The following is a 27801-nucleotide window of genomic DNA, read 5'->3' on the forward strand; positions in this document are numbered from 1 at the left end:
GGGGGGGGGGGGCAGTGGTGGATTACAGCATCATGACCTCATCCCTCAACCCCAGATGCTGCTGGGTAATCTGCTGAAAGCCAGATTAAGGAGGAGGAGGGGGAGGTCAGCGACACTTCCCGTCACTATAGCAACCACGCTCTCCCTATGGCAACCCCATCGTCACTATGGCAACCGAACTGTCCCCCATAGAAACGCGATTGTCACTATAGCAACTGCGGTGTCACTTAAGCAACCACGACGTCAACAAAGCAACCCAACTGTCATTTAGGCAACACTATTGCCATGACAACATCACCATCATTATGGCCACAACACCATTACAACAGCCACAGAATCATCTCACCAAAAGCATCACCATGGCAATGACTCCATCCCCATGGCATTATTAACTACTATATCCCGAACCAGACAGTGATGAACCCTGTGAGTTTTAACTAGTGTTAACCAGTGTTAACTAGACTATCTCTAAGTCTGTGTGTTTGTATGCAGAAAGTACAAAAAGTACACACAATCTCAATGGAAAACACACTGGTCCAAAAAAATACCAGATCGGTGGACTTTACTTTTAAAATAATAATACAACTTTGCAAAAGTTACATAATTACTACCTTCACTGACCTATTAGCCAATACTTATCTCAAGTACTCACTCATAAGTTATTATGTGCTTTATCTTTTATCTAGCTCTACCCAGAACTACGACCTCGCCTGTTAACACCTCATTGATAGTGAGACACGATATGTATGTTGTACAATATATGCATATATATGTTACTAACGATAACATGTCAGTGTCTCACAATATATTGTGATGCATTATGTAGTTGTAGAATGCATGGTGATGTATGACGACGGTGTAGAATATATATGATGTATGACGAAGGTGTAGAATATATATAGTTACGCATAAGGTGTAGAATACCTGGTGACGTATTTGTGTAGAATATGGTATGCTATGTTATAGTTAGGTGAGTGCTACATGCAGCGCTCAACTATTTGGGGGTCAAGCAGCGAAGCTGCGAGACAACCATTGTTATTCAACGTTTGCTATTATTATTATCCCGCCATGGGAGTCTATGGCAGCCCATAGAACGCCTTGGTAAAAAAGAATTGGCACACTGATTCAGGACATTCCCATGATCCCTCACAGCAATTTTGGCGTCGCTAGATCAAAATGTCTAGCGCCACCAACAGGTTAAAGTTGGACATGCATTCATTTTTATAACTTTTGACCCAATCAACCAATTTTCATCCAGTTGTCGTTTTGCTCCATGATGGATTTTCCGCCATCTTGGTCTTTATCAAAAACCTTCAAAATGCATCTCCAATCACAGTTTATTTCCAATATCTCAAAACAGATGATCCAGGCTTCACAAATGTTAATGAATAGATTTTACAAATTCAAAGCCGTTTGGCCGCGACAGCCAATCGTTTGTGTAAGCCAATTTCTCAGCAGCCCTTCGACATATCATAACCAGACATGGTAAAAAGACCCTTGACATCATAATGGGGACGCTCAAATTTGCTGTCCTTTCACCTCTAGTGTTTTAACTCCTTTCTCTTCATAATGAGTATATTTCTAACTTAATGTCAATGTCTGGTGATACTGTCAGATCAACCCATATAGCTAATACATTTTTCTCATGGAAACATCAGAATTTGGCTGCCATGTTGAAAGTTGTCCATCGGCCACAAATACTGTACAATCGTCATGGAACTTGCCCGATATGATCTTCAGCCCACGCTGAACAAACAAGTCAAACAGCTTTTTCAAAGTCAAAACCGTTTGGCCGTGACAGCCAATCAAACTTGACGGCAAAGCTGCCAAACAGGAAGTAAGCCCATTTCTCAGCAACTCTTTAACATATCATAGCCAAACAGGAAGTAAACCAATTTCAAAGCAGCCCTTTGACATATCATAACCAGACTTGGTACAAAGACCCATGACAGCATCATGGGGACACTCATCAAATGGATGTTACCTTTGACCTCTAGGGGGCACTGTAATAAATGAAGATGTGTTTTGACTCCTCCTTTAACCTCAGGGGAACGTCAAACAGGAAGTGAGCTCATATCTCTGCAAGGCTTTCATGTATCCAAACCAAACTTGGCTCAGTCTTATGACTCTATCTTGATGATGGCCAAATAATTTGGCGACATTTGACCTCTAGGGGGGCATTAAAACCACAGCGAGTGTGATCGTTTCTCAGTCTATCTTTTATTCTTTGATGTGAAACTTGTTCAAGTGCTGTAGGTTGTGTGTCTGAAGTAGATCCATCTTGTTGCTGTGGCTACTCTGGTCAATTCTGCTTGCGGATGAGCCTTGTTACCTTGCGAAAACGTGCACGATCAACGAAACAAACGATCGCAAAGTTCCATGTCGGCTTGTTTTCAGTTGGTCTCATTGATTCACGCTGAGGTTAGAGCGCGAGGACGTGCAGGCAGTGTTGCCAGATTGGGCAGTTTTTCTCGCTCAATTGGACTACTTTTTACGACGTTCAGGCAGCGTTGCCAGATTGGGCTTGTAATAACATTAGGCTGGGAAAATGAGCATTAGGCAAGTACATACAATTTCGGTAGGTTTAAAAAAAATAACTGGCGGGATTATTATAATTCTTTCTACAAACATCAATCAATAGCATACCTTTCATAAGGCATATCGTTTGTGCAGCTAGTACCACTATTACTTCAGCTACTACTACTACTTCAGAGACTACTACTACTACTACTTCTACTTCAGCGACTACCACTTCTACTACTTCTACTTCAGCTACTACTACTACTTCATTTTAGCAATGCTTTGCGCTTTTCATTCAGCTGTTACTTTATTTGTTTCCAGCCATTTATATTTTTTTTTAAATGGTGTGCATGTTTACATTGTTTACTCCATTTAGACTTTTGAACTCCGTTCAAATCCCTTCACTTGATTTAAGCCATTTAACGTTCTTTATGTCTTAATCTATGTGGCTTTATTGATACATATTTTCAACCTCACTTTGTACAGCACTCACCGCATTTTCTAGTTAATAATTGTATTAATAACTAGACAATTCCACATTATTGTAATTAATAGTATTATGATAACATGTGATCTGGGGTCTGGTTTCTACATCATTGTAATCCATAGAATCATGATAACATCTGATCTGAGGTCAGGATTCTTAGTTTTATATTATTAAGAGTATTGTAATAAAATCTGACCTGGGGTCACGATTCAAAATTATATTATTAATAGTATCATAATAAAATCTGATCTGGGGTCAGGATTCAAGTTCTATTATTAATGGTAACATAATAAAATCTACCCTTGGGTTTGTTATAAATTATTATATTATTAATAGTATTATATAGTACAACTGGCTCCTCTCCGCAAGGATTGGTATCTTGATTTCAACGTGCTTGTGTCTGGAATACGGAGCAGCCGACTGCACGCGCTCAGTACGCTCCATGGCTGTGACCTATCAAGGCCTGCCTTGTCTGGAGGAAGGAGGAGGAGGAGGAGGACGAGGTGGAGCTCAAAACAAACAGCTATTTACTCGAAGAGCAACTTTTACCTACCAGGAGGTCGACTTAACCTCCTCCTCCGCCACCTTCTCCTCCTTTTTATCCTCCTCCTCCCTCACCTCCTCTTCATCCTCCTCCTCCTCCTCTTCTACCTCCTCCTCCTCCTCCTTCCCCTCTAGTGATGCTGCACTCTAAGGAATTTGGATAGATCCTCAGAGGATTTAATCCCGTTTATTTTCCGGTCGAGGAAACTGAAGGGTTACTCAATGTTTCACAACAGGTCAAAGGTCAACACAGAAGATTACCAAGCCAGTATCAAAGCCGTGAGGTCAGGCACAGCCAAACAACAGGGCTCCGAACCTGGACATGATCAGCAGAGCATATGTCGTAACAGGGTGGATGCTGCAGAGAACTCTGCACACCGAAGTCGCAATATTAAGGACGTTAAAAAGGAACATATTTATATCTGTAGCCAACTGAACCCTCACACTGAACCCTTAAACTGAAGTGACTGAACCCTCACACTGAACCCTAAAACTGAAGTGACTGAACCCTCAAACTGAACCCTAACACTGAACCCTTACACTGAACCCTAACACTGAAGTGACTGAACCCTTAAACTGAACCCTAACACTGAACCCTAACACTGAAGTGACTGAACCCTCACACTGAACCCTAACACTGAACCCTAACACTGAAGTGACTGAACCCTCACACTGAACCCTCACACTGAACCCTAACACTGAAGTGACTGAACCCTCACACTGAACCCTAACACTGACTGACCAATAGGCTAGGTCTATAGCTGATCATGTGACCTCCTACAGGTGATCATGTGACCTCATACAGGTGATCATGTGACATCCTATAGCAGATCATGTGTATTATTGACTTCACAATAATTCATAATATATACCAATAACATTCGAAAATATAGATTAATATCATTGTAATGTAATCTTATTTTAAATTGTCATATTATATTGCAATGTAATATGTTAATTTTAAATTGTCATAATATTGTATTAAATGTTTTATATTGTAACATAATATGTTCTTATAATTTAAAATAATATGTTCATATTTCATTGTCATAGAATACTGAGAAAATGATTGATGTCCAGTAAACACCTGTGTGAAGTTGGCCCCCCGTCTCATTCAAAATATTAAAATAACACTGCTGTTTGTTTGTGCTAGGTTTGTGCTGGTTTGTGCCGTAAAAATTATCGTTTGTGCTGGTAAGGAGTTTGAGTAATTCAAAATTGCATTTTCTGGCATGTGACGTCACCCAGCCCCCCGTTCACGCCCAAATCTCATCAAAATAGTCCCAATCGTTAGTGCTACGTTTGTGCTGGTTTGTGCAGTCAAAAGAAATGTTTGTGCCACTGCAGTTTAAAAGATATTCCAGTTTGATTTTTCTCACGTGATGTAACTCAGCCCCCCTGTGCATCTTCAAATCGCGTCAAAATTGTCTCTATGTTTAGTGCTGGTTTGTGCTGTTGAAAGAAATGTTTTTGATACTTTACTTTTTAAGTAATTAATACAACTTAATTTTGCCCTCTTGTTATGCAACACAGCCCACCGTCAACCTAGCGGCAAAATGGTCTCTATCGTTTGTGCCAGGTTTGTGCTGTCTTGTATTCTTGTTACTCGATCGTTGCGTTCTCGTCATTTCAGGTTGTGTTCATTGTATTTCTCCGTGCTACGTATGTTCATTGTTTACTCGTGTTTCTGACCTCGGACTGAACCTGTGTGCCCTATTTGGATTATGTTTGCTTACCTGTGTACCGTATCCTGCCAGTAAACGTTTGTTCTTTATTCAACTACTGAGTTCTGAGTCGTGCATTTAAGTTCTGCACATCACCTTCAATTCTTAACAACTATAGTTTTTAAGTTAATGTTAAAGCTTTATTATGCCCACGTTTGACCTCACCAGCCCACAGTCCATTTTGAAATCTCAAAATAGGCTCTATCCTTTGTTCCGTCAAAATAATTGATTGTTCCCCAATCATCACATTTGTATGTCCTGTTTATATGAGGTGTTTGCTTGTTTTTTGTGCGTTATTTTCAAATACATTTGAGTTTGGTTAACTTCAGTCTGGTTTTGATTTAGATGTAATATTCTTTATTAGCCACTTGTCACGGTATCTGCTGTAAGTAGCAGGGTCATGAGATGAAACACAAACAAATAGATGCACAGAATGTGCACTCAGCCAGAGCAGCAGGCAACCATACCACTGTACCACTTGACCGGCAAAGCAGAAGAAACTGTCTATATCTATTTTTACCACTTTTCACTCGCCACAGGAAGTTTTTTTTTTTTTTTTGTATAGGTAAGACCTTGTGAGACAGTGTTTGAACAATTAAAATACAACCTCATGACATCGACGCATCAATTCTTAATAGGACTATTCCAATCAAGGCTTTACCAAATAAAAATTTAAGTCACTTAAAAACTATAGTTGTTAAGAATTGAAGGTGATGTGCAGAACTTAAATGCACGACTCAGAACTCAGTAGGCCTAGTTGAATAAAGAACAAACGTTTACTGGCAGGAGCAAACATAATCCAAATAGGGCACACAGGTTCAGTCCGATTTCAGAAACACGAGTAAACAATGAACATACGTAGCACGGAGAAATACAATGAACACAACCTGAAATGACGAGAACGCAACGAGTAACAAGAATACAAGACAGCACAAACCTGGCACAAACGATAGAGACCATTTTGCCGCGATTTGAAGGTTGACGGTGGGCTGTGTTGCATAACAAGAGGGCAAAATTAAGTTGTATTAATTACTGAAAAAGTAAAGTATCAAAAACATTTATTTTAACAGCACAAACCAGCACTAACGTAGCACTAAACATAGAGACAATTTTGACGCGATTTGAAGATGGAGGGGGGGCTGAGTGACGTCACGTGAGAAAAATCAAACTGGAATACCTTTTAAACTATAGTTGCACAAATATTTATTTTGACTGCACAAACCAGCACAAACGTAGCACTAACGATAGAGACCATTTTGACGCGATTTGAAGGAGGACGGGGGGCTGAGTGACGTCATGTGTGAAAAATCAAACGGGAAAAACTAAGAAACCATAATAGCAAAACCAATTTCTTTTGACGGCACAAACCAGCACAAACGTAGCACACGATTGGGACTATTTTGATGAGATTTGAGCGTGAACGGGGGGCTGGGTGACGCCACATGCCACAAAATGCAATTTTGAATTACTCAAACTCCTTACCAGCACAAACGATAATTTTTACGGCACAAACCAGCACAAACCTAGCACAAACGAACAGCAGTGTTATTTTAATATTTTGAATGAGACGGGGGGCCAACTTCACACAGGTCCAGTAAACTCATTCTGTTGAAAGGTTCAAAGTTTAGGTCCAATATAATCCAGAGGAAAGGAGGGGTTATCGTGAGTGAGTGAGTGAGTGAGTGAGAGAGTGAGACAGAGTGAGTGAGAGATCGAGAGCGTGGGTGTGTTTGTGCATGCGTAAATAAACCTCCACCTGAGATTAAGATAGTGGCTTGGTGTGGTACATGTGTGAACAGAAAACTATTGAGTGATTTAGAAGACGCCTTTATCCAACAGGTAGACGTTAGACCGTACAGAGACAGGTCATTCAGGAGGATGAAGGGGTTAGACAACACAGAGACAGGTCATTCAGGAGGATGTAGGGTGTTAGACAGTACAGAGTCGGGTCATTAAGGAGCAGGTAGGGGTTAGACAGTACAGAGACAGGTCATTAAGGAGCAGGTAGGGGTTAGACAGTACAGAGATAGGTCATTAAGGAGCGGGTAGGGGTAAGACAGTACAGAGACAGGTCATTAAGGAGCGGGTAGGGGTTAGACAGTACAGAGACAGGTCATTAAGGAGCAGGTAGGGGTTAGACAGTACAGAGACAGGTCATTAAGGAGCAGGTAGGGGTTAGACAGTACAGAGACAGGTCATTAAGGAGCAGGTAGGGGTTGGACAGTACAGAGACAGGTCATTAAGGAGCAGGTAGGGGTTAGACAGTACAGAGACAGGTCATTAAGGAGCAGGTAGGGGTTAGACAGTACAGAGACAGCTCATTAAGGAGCAGGTAGGGGTTAGACAGTACAGAGACAGGTCATTAAAGAGCAGGTAGGGGTTAGACAGTACAGAGACAGGTCATTAAGGAGCAGGTAGGGGTTGGACAGTACAGAGGCTGGTCATTAAGGAGCAGGTAGGGGTTAGCGGTCATCTTGCTCTCGGATTATGCTTAATCAAACCCAGAACGATTTAGCTGGGAGTCGACCATCACAACACACACACACACACACACACACACACACACACACACACACACACACACACACACACACACACACAGCAGGGCAGGGCATTAGCGTGGTGTAGTTAATGTGTGGACCCCCAACACCCGACACTTTCACATCTCCCCAAAGTACGGTCGCAACTTTTTCGTTTAGGGGATTTCCTGACCAATTGGAAGAACTTCCTGGAACAACATGACATATACTTCGTGTGACGTGGCTCTCTCTCTCTCCAACCGGGGTGTCTCCAGGTCTGTAACCGGACTTTCTAGTCTCACACAGGAATGTCTCGGACCGCGCTGTCGCCTCATCTCCAACCGGAATGTGAGGTCTATGACCGGGGCTGTCTGGTCTCTGCCCGGGGTGTCTGGTCAGTGGTCTCTAATCGGGCTGTCTGGCCCCGAAGGGGCTGTCCCTAACCGGACTGTGTCCTGGTCTCGGCTGGATAGCGGTGTCGTTGAGTCCCAGACCCCCAGTGTGCACAGACCCGCCTCCCCTCCATAGCAACTGGTTGTAACGGGGGGTCTGATGGGTCTGAAGGTAGTCGTTTAAGGGGGGTTATAGCAGATGAACGGCGGGTACCTGGATTTGGGGGACGCCAGCCGGTCCTTCCACGGGGTCCGTGCTGTCAAACACCCGGTCTTTATACAAGGACCAGAGACCCACGTTAGGCACGAAGAGTAGAGCCGCCACCAACAGCCCAACGATCTGCAACAGACGCTTCTCTTTCCGCCTCATGTCTCCGGCGGGGGAACCAGGAGGAGGTGGAGGAGGTGGAGGAGCCGAGAGGAGTTCAGTCTGTCGAGCAGGGTGGCAGGGCGACTGGGGAACTCCAGCAGGGCGACGGTCTAACTTCAGTCCACCGAGCAGGGCGACGGTCCTCCGGTTGTCTGCAGACACTTCCGCCACAGGAGGAGCGACGCACTGCGCCGACGCGGCGGAGTCCCTCCGTCTGTCGGAGCAGCGGCGAGACAACGGGGGAGGTGGGGTGGCAGACGCCCCCCAAAAACAACAACTACTAAATCAAACTAATTAATCGGATATATAAATAAAATAAGTTATGGTTCGGTTCCGTGTTGTCAATTGTTCAACGACACTTTACTGTGTAGAAAGGAATGTCAGTGACACCTTGATGACGTCATGATAACTACATCAACAGACCGTCAAAGACGCGTCGGTTCCTCAAGGGACTCATTTCATTGATTGTAGTGTTCTGTGTCGTACTCCACGTTGACCTGACTCCAACTTAGTGCTGAGCAGAATATTGACTTTCAACTGATCAACAGAGCAATACATCGATGCGATATCCTTCCCCATCTCCTCCTCCACCTCTTCATCTCCTACTGTACATTAACACCAGTTTGACTACCTCAACAACTCTTTCAGAACGTGTTGGACCGTGTGAGTGACTCCTCTAGAGGAGGAGAGGTTCCTTTAGAGGAGGGGGACTTTATTGTGGTATAGGAGTTGGGCTCACTTGCTTCAAGGTGTTCACATAATTGTATAGAATCAGTCCGATTGTGGGTTTGAATAGTTAGATCGGAATAGGCGGCATAAATAGTCCTTTCCTTGTCTCCGAGATCGTCAATGACCAGGTTGTATTTCCCCTGTGTTTGCTCCAGAATACGTACAGCGGTGTGTTTGTTGAACGTCATGGAGACAGAGCCATCGATCTCTTCAACAGCATTCAGTTCACGTTCAGACAGCAGGACCTTCTCCTGCTCACTGCTTTCCATTAGCCCGGCCTCCCTTCTGCTCGTTCCTAAGACTGTGTGTATTAACATCAGTAGGGGGGGTCTGGGGGGCAGGTCACGCAGCGCAGCGCGGCAGAGAACAGGTAAACAGTGTGTGTGTGTGGGAGGAAGAGGAAGAGGAAGATGGAGAAGAAGGTGGAGAGCAGAGCAGTGAGAGATGGGAAGCACTGTGGGTGGTTATGATGAGAATACTACGGGGGTTAACAGTGTTTCTCTGTGAAGGATGACTTCCACCGGCGTGCTGCCTGCTCCACTTTCGTCAACATTCTCAAAGGTTTCTTCGAAACCACTTCTAACAGGTGGGACTTTTGGCTTGTGACGGTCTTTGTTTCCAAAAATAAATCCCTGGTTTCCTCCATGAGAAGAGAATTACCAACTACACACCTCCACCATGTTTGGTGTGATGAAGAACTGAGTTCTGTTTATCACTAACCATCACTAACCTAAACATCACTAACCTGATGTAATAACCATCAGATACCTAAAAATCACTGGCCTGACCATCACTCAGCTAAACATCACTAGCCATCACTTACTTAACCATAATTAAGCACAACATCACTTACCTAACTATCACTAACCAAAACATCACTAACCATCACTTACCTAGCCATCACTAAGCCTCACTTATCTCACAATCACAAACCTAAACATCACATATCAAACCTTCACCTACCTAACCATGACAAACCTGACAATGGGTACCATCACCTGATGGTAGGTCAACCATATATTTGGGGTAGTAGAAGTGTTTTGGGAGGGTGTGTAATGGCCCATCAACATCCCAGCTGGTGGTGGAATAGCAGGCCCAGGGTCTCCTGAGGGGGCCGTGGCACCGTCCCTAATGGAACCCAACCCCATGGGACAGCTGTTCTCCATCACCCTGAGACTTAATTAGGCCCAATCCCATTTCTACCCCTTACGCCTTCCCCTTACCCCTCCCCATGGTTTTGAAGGGGTAAGGGGAAGGGGTAAGGGGTAGAAATGGGATTGAGCTTTAGGCCCAATTCCATTTCTACCCCTTACGCCTTCCCCTTACCCCTTCCCCTTACCCCTTCAAAACAAGGGGGAGGGGTAAGGGGAAGGGGTAAGGGGTAGAAATGGGATTGGGCCATAGGCTGTTTCCCAATGTGAAGGAAGCATGCCCAACGGCCGCCCTTTTAAGGACGCTACGTCATTGAGCGCCGACAAGCCCTGTTCCAATGTTGAGAACACTCGGCGAGCGAGCGAGTATAGCTTCCCGAGTGCCACACTAGCAGGTCGTTCCAAACTCTGAACGCTACAAACAAGAGGCAGCACTCTAGCCTCAACTCCACAGGACGCGACTAGCAAAGAAGTGTTCTAGCAAGGCTGCAGCCTACACTTTGGGAGAACAGCCATCGTCTGTGGTAGGCTGCCTGCAGATCCATTGAACCCTGCCAGCCTGACTGAGGACCACAGTCCTTCCACTGGTACGCTGTTAGTTTAGCAGCTACGCTGGCTGTCGCTCTCACCTGGTGAGAGATTTCCTATCCATACCAGGATAGGAAATATGTTTCTATGAGGAGGGTTAACTTCCTGCAGCCACTCCTGCTGTCCGCTTCCTGTAGCCTCTCAGGGCGGGACTTCCTGTTCGATATTGTTGAGTCCAACGCACCCTTACCCCTTCAGTCCTCAGAAAGACTACAGCTGAGACCTCACTACTGTAGAAACTACACCTCCAAGAAGGGGTTAACCATTGCCAGGGTTACGAGGGAGGATCAAAACAGGCAAAGTTCCTTGATCAAAAGGGAAGAAAACACATGAAAACATCGAAACAGGTTCCCTGCTCCTGGCTACAGACTAGAGATGCATAGGCTGGGAGGGGAGAGGGGAGGAGAGAGAAGGAGAGAGGAGATGAATCAGATAGAGAAGAGACAGAAGCATAGAGAGAGCAGACAGAGAGATAGAGGAGAGGAGACAGAAGCATAGAGGACATAGGAGAAGAGGACAAAAAGAGATAGAGAGAATAGGAGACAGAAGCATAGAGAGAGAAGGAGAGGAGACAGAGACAGAGGAGAGGGAAGGAGAGGAGACAGAGAGATAGATAAGGAGAAAGAAGCAAAGAGGAGATAGGAGGAGAGGAGAAAGAGAGATAGATGAGACATGAGAGGGGAGGAGAGGAGACAGAGATAGAGGAGAGGAGACAGAAGCATAGAGGAAAGAGAGGAAAGAAGAGAGATAGAGAGGGGAGGAGGAGAGAAGAGAGGAGACAGAAGCATAGAGGAAAGAGAGTAAAGAAGAGGGAAAGAGAGGGGAGGAGGGGATATAGGTGAGAAGGGAGGAGACTGAGACCATAGGAGATCTCTCCATGAAGCCGTTCCACTTTACACACCAGAGAACAGCAGGAGAACCGAGAGGTAACCCAACTCTTTTCCAGACACCCACGGTCACCAGGGACCTTAAGATGCATGACAGAAACCCTGTGGAGCCCAGATGTACCCGCCTCCCAGTTACCTGTACACCAAGACCAGCACAACGACGAAGATATGATGTGGAGGAGGGGAGGACGTCAGAGGAGGGGAAGAGACATTTTTTTTTTTTAAACTAAACAACCAAAAATGTCCCCCCTCCACCATTGAGAAGTGTTGCGTTCACACACCCGTGATTGACGAGCCAAATGGATTCTCCCAAACAATCAGGGGAGAGATGTCCTCATTGGCCAGAAATTAACCAGAGCAGTCTCAAAACAAAATGGGCTACCACAGAAGCAGGCGAGGGAAACAGATATTCTCTAACAAATGGCGTCCTCTGGGACGAAATGGGGACTCAGTCGACAGCTACCTGGGGTGGAAGTGACCTCAATGCGTCCTACCTTTCCCTGGGACCATGACTTCCTGTCTGGGTTTACCTAGCTTCCCGCTAAGGGTAACATGACCACCTAGGTCACTCAGACAGGTAGACATTCAACTTAATTATTTAAATGATTTAATTGAACAGATTAATTAACCTTTTTTTTTACTAAAATAGGCTACCAAAGTCTAAACTCAAATAAAATATAGGTGCAAATAATCGACACTAAAAGTCCATCTATATTATAATCTATATTGTAGTCTAAACTAACTGAGCAACTCTAGGCAGAATGTAACTACGCTAGGCTAATGCTCCTATAAAGTCCTCATATGGCCCTGAACACATTCATACAGTAATTGAATGTGACAGTTCATCATAAATTATACAAACTATAAAACTCATGATTTAATGGACCGTAACCATGGCCTCATGTCAGGTCTCAGTGACAGCTCTACACAAAGCAGGGTTTTAGTGCCCCCTGTGGCAGACTGGCACTATAACACCCCCGGCACGATGACGTCAGGCTTAGCTGTTCCCTCACACTTTTAGCTTTTGCCTGCAAAATATTTAAGCTTTCGGGATCAAACCCGATGGGTACCCCAATAAAGAGGTTTTCACTGTCCATGTGAAACTCAATTTTAAAAGGTACAACAAGGAAATAGAGACGAGAACCTTCCGTTTCTTCCATGTCAATGCTTAGACAAACTCGAAATGCCTATAGACACAAAGATAAAGATTTGCTGCGATATTTGAGAAAGGGTTAGCCTGATCAATTGTGTAACATAGAAGATTTTTACAGAAGATTCTCAGTGGTAGCGTTTCAAATATTGCAGGGTCCAATAAAAACAGCAGTGTGTGTGTGTGTGTGTGTGTGTGTGTGTGTGTGTGTGTGTGTGTGTGTGTGTGTGTGTGTGTGTGTGCGAGGACAGTGAAAGACTTATCCTTGGAGGGAGCGCATCATTTTTTATTTAGAACCAAGGCACTGCAAGCCGATTCCATGGAGGAACCTCACCTGAAATCGCTTTTATCAGTGCCGAACAATCCAGCCTGGGCATTGATTTATTTAATTACTCCAATTTCTAATTTGTCTGTATAAACATCACACTTAATATTGACATAGAAAGGAAAGATACACACATTACTATAATAAGGCAAATCATTGTTTCCACTCACTCTTATAAAGGACTGACATGATTGGCATTTAAAAGATATGCCTCCGGAGGGACTAGAAGACGGCGAGGGAAGAACTTCGCCCAAACGATCACGAATGTGGGCGCCACTTAACGCCGACATCCGACGCCTGCTGGGCGATAGTGGTACTACCATCGTAGAAAACTAGAAAAATACAATACTCATTTACTGTTCTAATGAACAGTTCAACGAGATAACAAGTAGACTTCAGAAAAAACCGGACAGTTTGTTTGGGGGTAAGCCTACACCACTTTCAGTAACCAAATAACCACGGGTCAAGACCCATGCCATCCAGACAATCCCAGATGTCCATCAATAATCAATAACAATCAATACTCATGGTGAGGATGCCAATCCAGTTGAAGATAAATTCAAAAATGTTTATACATTATATATATATATATATATAAATATATATATATATACACAGAGATTAGCTATGGCTCTTAGAGGCTACGCAGTTTCTGATCCTTCCTGGTTTTCAGGCTCCGCCCCTCCAGGTGAGTCCAGGTGGATGGACACCTTGACGTCGAAGGAACCTCCGTCAGACTCACCTGCTCCCGCCAGCACGGCTACCTCACCTGGTTCTGTTAGCAGGCTCTGACTAGCTCCCTTCATGCTAGCGGCTACCTCACCTGGTTCTGTTAGCAGGCTCTGACTAGCTCCCTTCATGCTAGCGGCTACCTCACCTGGTTCTGTTAGCAGGCTCTGGCTAGCTTCCTCCAGGCTAGCGGCTACCTCCTCTGGATCTGTTAGCAGGCTCTGGCTAGCTTCCTCCAGGCTAGCGGCTACCTCCTCTGGATCTGTTAGCAGGCTCTGGCTAGCCTCATTGATGCTCACCACTACCTCAATCGGTTGGGGTAGCAGGCTCTGGCTAGCTTCCTGCGTGCTGACCCTAGCGGCGCGCCCCTCCTCCTCTGTGGGGTAGCGGCACTGAGTGATGAGCGGCGGCAGCGGTATGCTACGCGCTAGCTCCTCGATGTGGCGCACAAGCTCCAGCGTCTTGGACTGCGTCATCTTGGCCAGCTCCGCCGTCTTGAACTGGGTGACCTTGGCCAGCTCGGCGGTCTTAGCGGAGGTGATGATGGGTATGCGCTTGGCCACCTCGAAGGCCTTCTGCAGCTTCTCCAGCCCCTCCGAGTGGAAGAAGTCGTTGATGGCGGCCTCGGTCTCCTTCAGGTGGGTGCACACTTGGCAGAGGCGCGTCACGTTAAACACCATGGTGAGGGCGAAGGTCACCAGGCACACGCCCACGTAGAAGAGCCCGAGGCCGCCGCTGGTGTACGCCACGCGCACCGTCACCGTGTAGGTGTGGACGTCGACCGCGTCCTCGCCACGGAGGGCCAGGCAGGTGTAGCGGCCGCGGTCGGAGAAGTAGACGTCGGTGATGTTCAGCGTTCCGTTGGCCTCCACTCGCCACCGCACCTCTGCTGGACAGAGCCAATCAGGGATCAATACCTCAACCCAGAACCAATCAGTGATCAATACCTCAACCCAGAACCAATCAGTGATCATTACTTTAACCCAGAACCAATCAGTGATCATTACTTTAACCCAGAACCAATCGGTAATCATTACTTTAACCCAGAACCAATCGGTAATCATTACTTAAACCCAGAACCAATCAATGATCATTACTTAAACCAGGACCAATCAGTGATCAATACTTTAACCCAGAACCATAAACACTCATTACTTTAACATAGAACAAATCTATAACCTTTACTTTAACCCAAAACCAATAAACATTCATTACTTTAACCCAGAACCAATCTATAACATTTACTTTAAGCCAGTAGCAATCAACAATCATTACCGTAATCCAGAACCGATCACTTATCATTTCTTTAACCCAGAACCAATCAGTGGTCATTACTTTAACCCAGAAACCAATAAGTCATCATTCATTACCTTAACCCAGAACCAATCAGTGATCAATGCTTTAACGTAGGACCAATCAGTGATCAATACTTTAACCCAGAACCAATCAGGGATCCTTACTTTAACCCAGAACCAATAAACAGTCATTACTTTAATACAGAACCAATCTATAACCATTACTTTTTATCCAGTACCAATCAGTAATCATTAACTTATACAAGAACCAATAATGGATCATTACCTTAACCTAGAACCAATCAGTCATCATTACTTTAACCAATAACCAATTAACATTCATTACTTTAACCAAGAACAAATCTATAACCATTACTTTCCTAATGAATTGATTATTTACTTCTACATCTGGCCATTGATAGGAGCTTAACTCTTGAATCAAAATCTAGACAGAGGTCGACGGAGGGGTTATGTGATGTTCCTACTGGCCTACGGTGCATAATAAAAGGACTATAAAGACGCATCAGACAGTGTTGGTGTAGCTTACCTCCTCCCTCTTCCTCCAGCAAGAGCCCTTTAGGGTTGTACCAATGGAAGTCATCGTAAACGCCCGTGACATTGCACTCGATCAGCGCGTCGCTTCCCTCCTTCACCACCACCACCTCGCCGTTGAACGGCGCGCCATCCCGTCGTGCCTTCAGCACCGCGTCCTGCGCGGCGGTTCGGTTCTGCGCGCCTTCCGCGGACGTCTGTGTCACCGCCGCCCCCAGGAAAGTGCCGAGGAGTAGGAGCAGGAAAAGGTCCGGCCTGCGGGGATTCTTCACATGCATGTCGGAAACGACTTTGAGTCAACAGCTGATGTCTAGATTTGCAGAACCTGTAAAACAGGAGCCGCAGCCATTGTTCAAGGCCTACATGCGGCGAAGCAGCCATAGCAGCCTCTGGGGATAAACTAGTACTATACTAGTGCTACTACTATTATAACATTTACATCCATGTTATAGTAGGCCTAGGCCGATTCCATCAGCCTGCATTGGCCTTAATGTAGCTTATGTGTGTGTCGCTATCCGTTCATTGTATCATATCCGTTCACTCGACTCATAACAATACATTTTGTATATCACACCGGCAAATCTACTGAAAGGAGTTCAACTCACGACCACACGTTACACAATTATCACCGGTAAGTCTACTAATGATGTACAATATCGAGAGGTTACAAACCATTTCGCGGGACGGAATTCCTGGTCAACAACAAACACTCGAAACACAATCGGACCTCCGGGCTGAGGTCTGCATTTCCTGGTTACCTGATAAGGGGCGTGGTTTACACGATGACGCAGTGTAGGCGGACACAAGAGCCAGCAGCTGTAGGAATCAAAAACAAGTGCCAATGGTTAATGTGTTTCATATATCTCTATTTAAAGACATTCATTGCAACTTTGTGTTTTTAAAGATTCTTCATAATTGGAATAAAATTCGTAATAATAAAAATGTATTTGCAAGTTAACATTTCAAGATGAATATCAGTTCAGTGTACATATTAACTGATTTTAGAATGGAAATATAACCATTGAGGAAAAATGTAGTAGCTATAAATAAACAACTACAGATACACTACAACTACATAATAAAGCAAGTCAAATAAGTAAGAAATATAAACAAACAGATACTGTAAGCAGTAAACCTTTGAAATATAGACACATTTACATTTGTAGACACAATAATGTACACGATATTCATATTATCTTGATACACGTTAGGCTTATATACAATAAATAATTTAGCCGTATCTGTAACCTTTAGTGCCAGTAGGAGGCATATACATTTTCTACACCGACACATATAAGGATAGAGCAGTATACAACTATAGGGGGCGATAGGGGGCAGCCTCTCCAGTGCTAAGCGGTGGGATAGCATTTTATGACCAGAGAAGAAGTAACAATCAAAACATCCGTGACGTGGCTGATCGAGTGATCAATCTTTGCGGACAAAAGAAGAGTTTTAATTGATCAGCCCCTAAGGTAACTTCATGATATTTAAATACGCTAAATCTATTTGAACAGGCCAGTTCTCTGATGTGTTCGTGTTAAAAGTATCAGCGTCACGTGTGAACTAGTCGTGATCTCAGACAGCCAATCATCTTTTCGTGGATACTCAACATATCATAATTCATGAAGTAATCATAAAGTCTCTGCTCAAACAACACGGCGTCTAAGATATCAAATAGGACAATTGAGCATACATTTTTTTTCTTCAAGAATTGGCGCAGAGAAGCATTTATGAAAAATAGGGGTTGAGGAACACTTATATCCACCAACCTATCGACAAGCCGAGCTGGTTTACTTTTAATTGACTGTCCTCCTCACTGTCGTCCTTTGACATGTTTGAGTAATCGAGGCACAGGGGAACCCAAGCTTGTGTGAAGGTTATTGTGACGTGTTATTGAAGAATTGGGAACATGCAGTGATTATGAAGTGATTTATGACGTAATTATGAAGTACGTGATTATGACGTGATTATGAAGTGATCATGACGTGATCATGAAGTTTCTCAATGAATCAATCTCTCGATTGACAAGTCTTGTATATAGCTCATCAAAACACTAACTTTATATTTTTTCCTTCAATGCTATTTTACTTGTACTGCTATTTGGACTCATGGTAAACATCCACATGAATGTCCCGATATTGTGTGATTGGTAAAGTATGTGTGGTCCTGGTGGTTCAGGGAGGCTGTGAGGACATGGCTGAAGCTGGACCCCCTGGTGAGATCATGGAGCGGAGGGTCTCCCCGGTCGGGACGCCTGACCCGCCCCCAGCAAGGTGGCCCCTTCCTCCACACACATTTATCGAATCAAACTTTATTTACACAGAGCAAAGTAGCAAAACAAGGCAGGAAGCAACGTATACGGTATATAACACTAAAATACATTATATAACTGAAGTCAAACAACTTTATATATAACACTAATACATTTAAAGTAGATGAAGTTAAACCACTTTATATATGACACTAATACATAGTAGATAACTAAAGTTAAACCACTTTACAACACTAATGCATAGTAGATAACTAAAGTTAAACCACTTTACAACACTGATACATAGTAGATAAGTAAGGGATAATCACCGAGAGGCAGGGCAATAAACAGTTTGATATGCCCGGCTCGTGGACTCAAGGTGGACTGTTTAACGTCCACCTTGAGCCTTCCACGGGCAACCTGCCGGGTTAAGGTCCTCCTCCCAGCCAATCGGAACCAAGCATTCTTAAACAAAGTAGAATAACTAAAGTTAAACCCCTTCACAACACTAATATATACTAGACATCATCATCTTCTTTCTGCACATACATCACAGTATATTCATATTCAAATATTAATCTCAGAGCTTTCATTACAGTTATTAAAGAAGATACACAAGTATGTACATATCGATACCAACTAACAGGCGGTTACCCTCGTAGCACAACAGACGTAGCCCCCACCAGAGAGGGGCGCAGGAGGCCCAGGGAGCACACTCCATCCCCGGAACCCCAGCTCAGCCCCGGCCCCTCCCCAGAGGTTCGGCCCACCCAGGTTGGTACCCCTGGTCCAGTGTGTCTCAGGTCCCTGGCCTCCGGTCAGGTCTGTGTTATTACCGAGTGTTCTAAGTATGGTTATGATAATCCTGATTATTGTTCATTGTTATTATGATGATCTACACCCGCCCCCCCCCCCCTCCTCCCAGGCCCTCGCCGACTCCAGCGGGGGATGGGGCTACTGGGGCAGCTGGGGGAAGACCCTGCTCTCTACCGCCACCGCCACCGTCAACACCGTGGGTCAGTCTGCAGCACCGCGCCTTGACCTCCCCTCCATCACGCTATGACATCACCACCGCACTATGACATCACCACCATCCCGCTATGACATCAGCACCATCACGCTATGACATCACCACCGCGCTATGACATCACCACCGCGCTATGACATCACCACCGCGCTATGACATCACCACCGCGCTATGACATCACCCCCACCATGCCATGACATCATCACCACACTATGACATCACCACCACGCTATGACATCACCACCGCACAATGACATCACCACCACGCTATGACATCACCACCATCACGCTATGACATCACCACCCCGTTATGACATCACCCCCATGCCATGACATCACCACCACGCTATGAGATCAACACCATCATGCTATGACATCACTACCGCGCTATGACATCACCCCCACCATGCCATGACATCACTACCACGCTATGTGATCAACACCATCACACCATGACATCCCCACCACCACCACCACCACCCCCACCACCACCCCCACCACCACGCCATAGTGTTCAGTGTTGTGGTCCGCCCAGCTGTGAGTTGGGGTCTGACTGTGGGTGTGTGTCGTGTTGTCCAGGTCAGGGTCTGACTCAGGTGATGGAGAAGGCCGAGACCTCGCTGGGCCTCCCCAGTCCTGCTGAGCTGTCCTCCCAGGTCCAGAAGGAGGAGAGACAGACTGGTAACCATTGCGACAGGTATCTTGGCAACAGACCGGTAACCTAGCAACATGCTGATGTGCCCTGTACTGATTGATTGCTAGAGGCCCGAGGCGAGCCGGATGGCGAGAACACAGAAGGACCATCCGCTGTTGCCATGGGGATGCTGTCGTCACTCAGCAGTGTGGTCCAGCGTTCCGTAAGGACTTGCCCCCAAACCTAGACACGTTCCCTCTCCCCTTAAGCCACGCCCCTTCCTCCTAACACGAGGCCTCTCCCCTTGTGGTTGTTATGTCAGCAGGACCTCAGCCTAACCTTGTTGTTGTTGTTTCACTAAGACCTCAGCCTAACGTTGTTGTTGTTGTTGTTGTTGTTGTTGTTGTTGTTGTGTCAGAGTAAGACGGTCCTCTCCGGCGGTCTGGACGCCCTGGAGTTCCTGGGGAAGAAGACGATGGACGTGATCGCCGAGGGCGACCCGGGCTTCAGGAAGACCAAGGGCCTGATGATCCGCCCCTCCACGCTGTCCCAGGTCAGCCCCCCCCCCACAACTCCTCTCCTCGCAGTCGTGTTGTCACCCGGGCTGTGTTGTGATGTCATCCGGGCTGTGTTGTGATGTCATCCGGGCTGTGTTGTGATGTCATCCGGGGTGTGTTGTGATGTCATGCAGTGTGTGTGTTGTGATTTCATGCAGTGTGTGTGTTGTGATGTCACCCGGGGTGTTTTGTGATGTCATCCGGGGTGTGTTGTGATGTCATGCAGTCTGTGTGTTGTGATGTCATGCAGTGTGTGTGTTGTGATGTCATGCTGTGTGTGTGTTGTGATGTCATGCAGTGTGTGTGTTGTGATGTCACCCGGTGTGTGTTGTGATGTCACCCGGGGTGTGTTGTGATGTCATTCAAGATTCAAGATTCAAGATGCTTTATTTATCCCGGGGGAAATTATTGTGCAACAGTTACAATACAAAGGTGGGAAAGAAATACAGGGTTAGAGTCAAAATAGATAAAATAGATAAAATAAAAATGTATGTGTATGTGTGCAGTGTGTGTGTTGTGATGTCATGCAGTGTGTGTGTTGTGATGTCATGCTGTGTGTGTGTTGTGATGTCACCCGGGGTGTGTTGTGATGTCACCCGGGGTGTGTTGTGATGTCACCCGGGGTGTGTTGTGATGTCATCCGGGGTGTGTTGTGATGTCATCCGGGGTGTGTTGTGATGTCATCCGGGGTGTGTTGTGATGTCATCCGGGGTGTGTTGTGATGTCATCCGGGGTGTGTTGTGATGTTATCCGGGGTGTGTTGTGATGTCATCCGGGGTGTGTTGTGATGTCATGCTGTGTGTGTGTTGTGATGTCATGCAGTGTGTGTATTGTGATGTCATGCTGTGTGTGTGTTGTGATGTCATGCAGTGTGTGTGTTGTGATGTCACCCGGTGTGTGTTGTGATGTCACCCGGGGTGTGTTGTGATGTCATCCGGGGTGTGTTGTGATGTCATCCGGGGTGTGTTGTGATGTCATCCGGGGTGTGTTGTGATGTCATCCGGGGTGTGTTGTGATGTCATCCGGGGTGTGTTGTGATGTCATCCGGGGTGTGTTGTGATGTCATCCGGGGTGTGTTGGGATGTCATCCGGTGTGTGTTGTGATGTCATGCAGTTTGTGTGTTCTGAGGTCATCCTGTGTGTGTGTGTTGTGATGTCATGCAGTGTGTGTGTGTTCTGATGTCACTAGGTTCTGCGAGAGGCCAAGGAGGAGGAGGAGGAGCAGGGTCCTGGGGGTCCCGGGGTTGCCGGGGGTCCCGGGGGTGCTGGGGGTCCCGGTCCAGAGGGCAGGAGGACGGCCCACTATGGCCGACTGTTTGACGAGTTCCACGGCCTGGCCCACCTGGAGGCGCTGGAGGCCCTGTCCAGAGAGAGCCAGGCCAAGGTACCCCCACACACCCACCTGGTCTGAGGGTTAGCATGTGTGTGTGTTTATTGTGTGTGTGTGTGTTTATTGTGTGTGTTTGTTTTCGGTGGGCTCGGTGCTAGCCAGGGTCTCAGCTGTGTGTGTGTGTGTGTGTGTGTGTGTGTGTGTGTGTGTGTGTGTGTGTGTGTGTGTGTGTGTGTGTGTGTGTGTGTGTGTGTGTGTGTGTGTGTGTGTGTGTGTGTGCGCTAGGTGGGCTCGGTGCTAGCCACAGTATCAGGGGAGCAGCTGGTGGACCTCAGAGAGCAGCTGGACCGGATCAAAGATGCCTTCACCCTGGAGGAGTTGGACGATGACGAGCTGGACGACAAACAAGGTGACACCACAATAACATGGAACTACAGCCCCATAACATGGAACTACATCCCCATAACATGGAACTACAGCCCCATAACATGTAACTACATTCCCCATAACATGTAACTACAGCACAAAAACATGTAACTACATCCCCATAACATGGAACTACAGCCCCATAATGTGTAACTACAGCCCCATAACATGTCATTACAGCCCCATAATGTGTAACTACAGCCCCATAACATGTCACTACAGCCCCATAACATGTAACTACATCCCCATTACATGGAACTACATCCCCATAACATGGAACTACAGCACAATAACATGTAACTACAGCCCCATAATGTGTAACTACAGCACAATAACATGTAACTACAGCCCCATAACATGTAACTACAGCCCCATAACATGGAACTACAGCACAATAACAAGTTAACGGTGGTTCTATCTGGCTCTTTCCAGATCTAGAGTTTGAGAAGGAGCTAACAGAGGCCTTAGCCCGGCTGGAGATCTCATCGGCTGAGCGTCTCGGAGCGGTACGGACACGCACCAAAACTCAACACTTTAATACTTTGATAACACTTGGTAGATGATAATAACAGGAAGTAGTTGTTAATAGCAAAAGACATGTGGGGGGGGGGGGCGGTAGCTCAGTGGGTTGACTTGTAAGATGTGAATGTGTGTGTGAATGGTAGCAAGTCGCTTTGGACAAAAGTGTCAGCAAATGTAAACCCTAACTCATAGGTTGCTTCAGGTCATAACCCTAAACGTAACTCATAGGTCTCAGCTGCCAGGTCCTTAACCTTAGCCCTAACTCATATGTCTTAGCTGCCAGGTCCTTTACCCTAACCCTAACTCATATGTCTTAGCTGCCAGGTCCTTTACCCTAACCCTAACTCGTATGTCTTAGCTGCCAGGTCCTTAACACTAGCCCTAACTCATATGTCTTAGCTGCCAGGTCCTTAAACCTAACCCTAACTCGTATGTCTTAGCTGCCAGGTCCTTAACCCTAGCCCTACCTCATATGTCTTAGCTGCCAGGTCCTTAACACTAGCCCTAACTCATATGTCTTAGCTGCCAGGGCCTTTACCCTAACCCTAACTCGTATGTCTTAGCTGCCAGGTCCTTAACACTAGCCCTAACTCATATGTCTTAGCTGCCAGGTCCTTAACCCTAACCCTAACTCGTATGTCTTAGCTGCCAGGTCCTTAACACTAGCCCTAACTCATATGTCTTAGCTGCCAGGTCCTTAACCCTAACCCTAACTCGTATGTCTTAGCTGCCAGGTCCTTAACCCTAGCCCTACCTCATATGTCTTAGCTGCCAGGTCCTTAACCCTAGCCCTACCTCATATGTCTTAGCTGCCAGGTCCTTAACCCTAACCCTAACTCGTATGTCTTAGCTGCCAGGTCCTTAACCCTAGCCCTACCTCATATGTCTTAGCTGCCAGGTCCTTAACCCTAGCCCTACCTCGTATGTCTTAGCTGCCAGGTCCTTAACCCTAGCCCTACCTCATATTTCTTAGCTGCCAGGTCCTTAACCCTAGCCCTACCTCGTATGTCTTAGCTGCCAGGTCCTTAACCCTAGCCCTACCTCATATGTCTTAGCTGCCAGGTCCTTAACCCTAGCCCTACCTCATATGTCTTAGCTTTAACCCCTGACCCTGACCCATACGCCCTGCAGGCCTGCAGGAGGGCGGGCCAACAGCTTGCGGAGATGAGCACAACAGAGGAGGAGGTAAAGCAGGAGGAGACGAAACAGGAGGGGGAGCAGGAGGGGGAGCAGGAGGAGAAGGAGGAGAAGAAGGAGGAAGAGGATGTGTCTCAAAGATTTTCAGTCGAGGTACACAAATCTTTGTTAAATAAAACACGTGTATGTTGTAGCAGCTGTAATAGTGTTATTATGGGATTATGTGTATTATGTTATATACTGTTATTATGGGATGTTATATACTGTTATTATGGGATGTTATAGTGTTATCATGGAATGTAATGGACTGTTATTATGGGATGTAATGGACTGTTATTATGGGATGTTATAATGTTATTATAGGATGTAATGGAGTGTTATTATGGGATGTAATGGAGTGTTACTATGGTATGTTATAATGTTATTATGGGATTTAATAGAGTGTTATTATCGGATGTTATAATGTTATTATGGGATGTAATGGAGTGTTATTATGGGATGTTATAATGTTATTATGGGATGTAATGGAGTGTTATTATGGGATGTAATGGAGTATTATTATGGGATTTAATGGAGTGTTATTATGGGATGTAATAGTGTGTTATTATGGAATGCAGGAGGTGCACACAGCCGCTATCAGGAGCCTAGCTGAGGTGACCGCCCACTCCATCCAGCAGCTCCTCAGAGCAGGAGAGAAGACCCTCCTCTGCCTCCCTGAGCAGGAGGGGCAGAGCAGCGCCCTGGAGCAGAGCAGCGCCCTGGCTCAGTGAGACACAGACACACACATACACACACGCACACGCAGGCACACACACACACACACACACACACACACACGCTCACACAGGCGCACACACACACACACACGCTCACGCAGGCACACACACACACACACACACACACACGCTCACGCAGGCACACTCACACACACACACACGCTCACGCAGGCACACACACACACACACACACACACACGCTCACGCAGGCACACACACACACACACGCACAAACCCACGCTCACGCAGGCACACACACACACACACACACGCACACACAAGCACACGCACGCGTGCATGCTCACACACACACACACGTATACACGCACACACACACACACACACACACACACACACACACACACACACACACACACGTATGCACGCACATACACACACACACACGCACATACACACACACACACACACGTATACACATACGTACAAACACACACGCAGAAGTATACTTAAGCAATAGATCACGCCAGGCTGTGGTATGTGCTCATTATACCACTGTTAAGGGGCGTTGTCCAGCCCCGACGCGCAGCGGAGGGCCGGCGACCCCTTCACAGTGGTATAATGAGCACATGCCACTGACTGAAGTGATCTACTGCTTTTATACAACGTTACTGTTATGGCGAAACGAAAGTCATAGACACACTACATTTAAAAAGAAACCAAGAAAGTCAAAGTAGCCGTTTTATTGAAGACTACCAAAAAGTAGTCCCTCCTGGCTGCCTTCAAAATGCACGACGGTCGCTATGCAACACACTTTAGCGTCCCTCCGAGAGAACGGTTGTAACGGTTTCCACTTCAAGGCGCGGAGTGATACTTTCACAAAATGATCGGGCGTCATAGCAGTTATGTATACGCTCATTATACAACAGTTAGGAACCAATCAGATCGCTGGATTTAGGCCCCCCGTTGTATAAACATGCACAAATCTAATTATGTAATGTCTCTAGTAAAGAATTCTATAACTTTATGTCTTAAAATATAAATTTTGAATGTCTTCATTTCAGAGTGACACTTGTTTTGTGTAAAGAAATCTCTCTGCTGGCCAAGAAGTTCACTTCCTGTCTGACTTCCACAGGGGTGAGTCCTCTTAGATATACTCTGCTCCTCTAACCATTACACAGTACTCATATACCTATGTGTAATAGTTAGAGGTAGATATATTAGTACTGTGTAATAATTAGAGATTACACAGAACCCATATATCTACCTCTCACTATTAACAGGACTCAGCTATTTTATTCTTTCAATATCTGTAGTATGTGTGTGTATCAGACAGTGTGTGTATCAGTCTTGGTCCCAATAACGTTTTGATTGACAGGCCAATGAGAAGGGGGAGGTTCTGAATCCTCTGATAACAGGTGTCTTCCTGGAGGTAGGCCACTCCCCCACTTTGCATACTGGATAGCTCATAGAATACATTCTACATAATATATATATTAATGCTGTCAAGCGATTAAAATATTTAATATTTTAACAACCAAAAAAACATTGAAATGTTAATGCATGATTGTGGACTATATGGAAATAGTACAATTCCAGGTCTTCTGGAAATGTTTTTGGTGGCTGTGTCATAATTCAGCTTAATTTTTTATATATTGTTGCTTAAGCCACACTCATTAATGAGAAAATGTTAAACTGGCATTGCACAAAAGTTTGTTGACCCCTTTTCTATATTCTTTAATGTGTATAGCTCATAGAATACATTCTACATCTATGTATATATTCTACAATCCTTTAATGTGTATAGCTCATAGAATACATTCTACATCTATATATACGTTCGATATCTTTAATGTGTATAGCTCATAGAATGCATTCTACATCTATATATACATTCTATATCTTTAATGTGTATAGCTCATAGAATACATTCTACATCTATAGGCTTATAGATATAATAATCCTCCTGTTGTTTGCCAGGCGTCCAACAGCGCCTCCTACCTGCAGGACGCCTTCCAGCTGCTGCTGCCCGTGCTCCAGATCTCACACATCCAGAGAACATCTGGGGCCGGACAGCCATGACCAACCTCTTCTCCTCTCCCCTCCCCCTCTCCCCCTTATCCCTCCTCCTCCTCTCCTCCTCTCCTCCTCATCTGCCTCCTCATCACTCCTCTCCTACTCATACCTCCTCCTTATCTCTGCTCTCCTCTCCTTCCCTCTCCTCTCTCCTCCCCCCCCCCTCCTTGTTTCTTCGCGTCTCTTCTCTTCCTCTCCTTTCTGCTTCTCTTCATCCCTCAATTTTCTTTCACTCTGTCCTTCCTAATCTGCTGCCTCCTCTCCTCTCCTCTCCTCTCCTCTCCTCTCCTCTCCTCTCCTCTCCTCTCCTCTCCTCTGCTGCCTCCTCTCCTCTCCCCTCCCCTCCCCTCCTCTCCTCTCCTCTCCTGTCCACCAGAACACGACCTTGAGATAAAAGTTTACAAAAACGTGTCCAATTACTCAGGGGAAACCTGCTGGTCGATCGCTATCGAATACTTTTATGGAATGGAAAGCTGTTTGTATTGCAGAGATGAAAGGAAAGACTAAGTACAGCTTTGATCACATCATGTAATGGAGTTTTAATGTATGCTGAGATGGTGTTATTATGGGATGTAATAGTGTTATTAGTAGGACATCATGCCGGTGTAAAACCCTGTTCCTCCATCCACACTAACTAAAGGGATAGTTTCACTTGCCCTACTTTCTGTCGAGATGCTACAGTATTATTAGGGAAGGTTTTATAACAAAGACACACGAGAGAAAAAAACAGGCTTTGCTCCTTCTCGTCAGGCGACGGAGCAAAGTCCATGTGTAATAGTTCAGAGAGAAATGGAATTATTCCAAAAAACCAGGATGGCTCCCAGACTGCTGTTAAACATTGAGTTAGAAATGTAGTACAGTTATATCTTGTCAGAAAATTCCACTAAATAGTGTTTATTGACATGCATTTGGTGTACATACATTTTTGGTGTTTTGGGAAAATATTTGAATGTAATAAATGTTTTCCAAATAAAAATCCTTTGCTCAACAAAACGGTTGCATATGACTGAATTTAAATTTTATTTCTATATCATTAATCCCAGACGGGACAATTGGGGTTGAGAGATCTCTCATATTTTTGCTTGATGTTATTCAATACAATAACACAGGAACAGACTGACAGAGTAACGGTACGCAGTCCGACAA

At 45.4% G+C, this 27801-nt stretch overlaps 3 protein-coding genes across 7 annotated transcripts in view; 1 reads left to right on the plus strand and 2 right to left on the minus strand.

Moving 5' to 3' along the window:
- Positions 1–8746, minus strand: part of galnt10 (UDP-N-acetyl-alpha-D-galactosamine:polypeptide N-acetylgalactosaminyltransferase 10 (GalNAc-T10)) — a 23792-nt gene extending 15046 nt beyond the window's left edge. The window contains exon 1 of the mRNA XM_030360981.1: positions 8400–8746. Within this exon, the coding sequence (XP_030216841.1) occupies positions 8400–8555 (156 nt within the window). The 5' untranslated portion in view covers positions 8556–8746. The remainder of the gene's footprint in view (positions 1–8399) is intronic.
- A 4578-nt stretch (positions 8747–13324) lies between these two features.
- Positions 13325–16735, minus strand: LOC115547617 (microfibril-associated glycoprotein 3). 5 transcript variants are annotated; one of them, XM_030361983.1, is made up of 4 exons: positions 16634–16735; positions 15957–16286; positions 14209–15003; positions 13325–14154 (listed from the first exon to the last, which is right to left on the minus strand). In XM_030361983.1, the coding sequence occupies exons 2-4, from the start codon at positions 16237–16239 to the stop codon at positions 14027–14029; spliced, it is 1206 nt and encodes a 401-aa protein (XP_030217843.1). In that variant the 5' UTR covers positions 16240–16286; positions 16634–16735; the 3' UTR covers positions 13325–14026. The 5 variants fall into 5 exon arrangements, with proteins under 5 accessions (XP_030217843.1, XP_030217842.1, XP_030217841.1 ...); XM_030361982.1 differs by having other exon boundaries at positions 13325–15000; positions 15957–16227; XM_030361981.1 differs by having other exon boundaries at positions 13325–15003; positions 15957–16227.
- A 566-nt stretch (positions 16736–17301) lies between these two features.
- Positions 17302–27648, plus strand: fam114a2 (family with sequence similarity 114 member A2). The gene is made up of 15 exons (XM_030362162.1): positions 17302–17433; positions 18140–18234; positions 18875–18986; positions 19138–19228; positions 19819–19920; positions 20002–20096; positions 20292–20426; positions 21620–21814; positions 22046–22169; positions 22619–22692; positions 23840–23998; positions 24463–24611; positions 25644–25716; positions 25958–26011; positions 26560–27648. Exons 2-15 carry the CDS (start codon positions 18155–18157, stop codon positions 26659–26661), a joined length of 1545 nt encoding a protein of 514 aa, XP_030218022.1. The 5' UTR covers positions 17302–17433; positions 18140–18154; the 3' UTR covers positions 26662–27648.
- Positions 27649–27801: the final 153 nt, after the last annotated feature.

The sequence above is a fragment of the Gadus morhua genome, chromosome 7 (assembly GCF_902167405.1).
Source record: "Gadus morhua chromosome 7, gadMor3.0, whole genome shotgun sequence".
Lineage (NCBI taxonomy): Eukaryota > Metazoa > Chordata > Actinopteri > Gadiformes > Gadidae > Gadus > Gadus morhua.

Bases quoted from the DNA above. Each gene is read 5' to 3' on its own strand.
- LOC115547617 (XM_030361979.1), bottom strand. From the start codon at position 16,239: ATGCATGTGAAGAATCCCCGCAGGCCGGACCTTTTCCTGCTCCTACTC. The intron at 15,004-15,956 runs GTAAGCTACACC...GGCTCTGTCCAG, and splicing joins GCTGGAGGAAGAGGGAGGAG to CAGAGGTGCGGTGGCGAGTG.
- fam114a2 (XM_030362162.1), top strand. From the start codon at position 18,155: ATGGCTGAAGCTGGACCCCCTGGTGAGATCATGGAGCGGAGGGTCTCC. The intron at 18,235-18,874 runs GTGGCCCCTTCC...TTACCCTCGTAG, and splicing joins CCTGACCCGCCCCCAGCAAG to CACAACAGACGTAGCCCCCA. The intron at 21,815-22,045 runs GTACCCCCACAC...TGTGTGCGCTAG, and splicing joins CCAGAGAGAGCCAGGCCAAG to GTGGGCTCGGTGCTAGCCAC.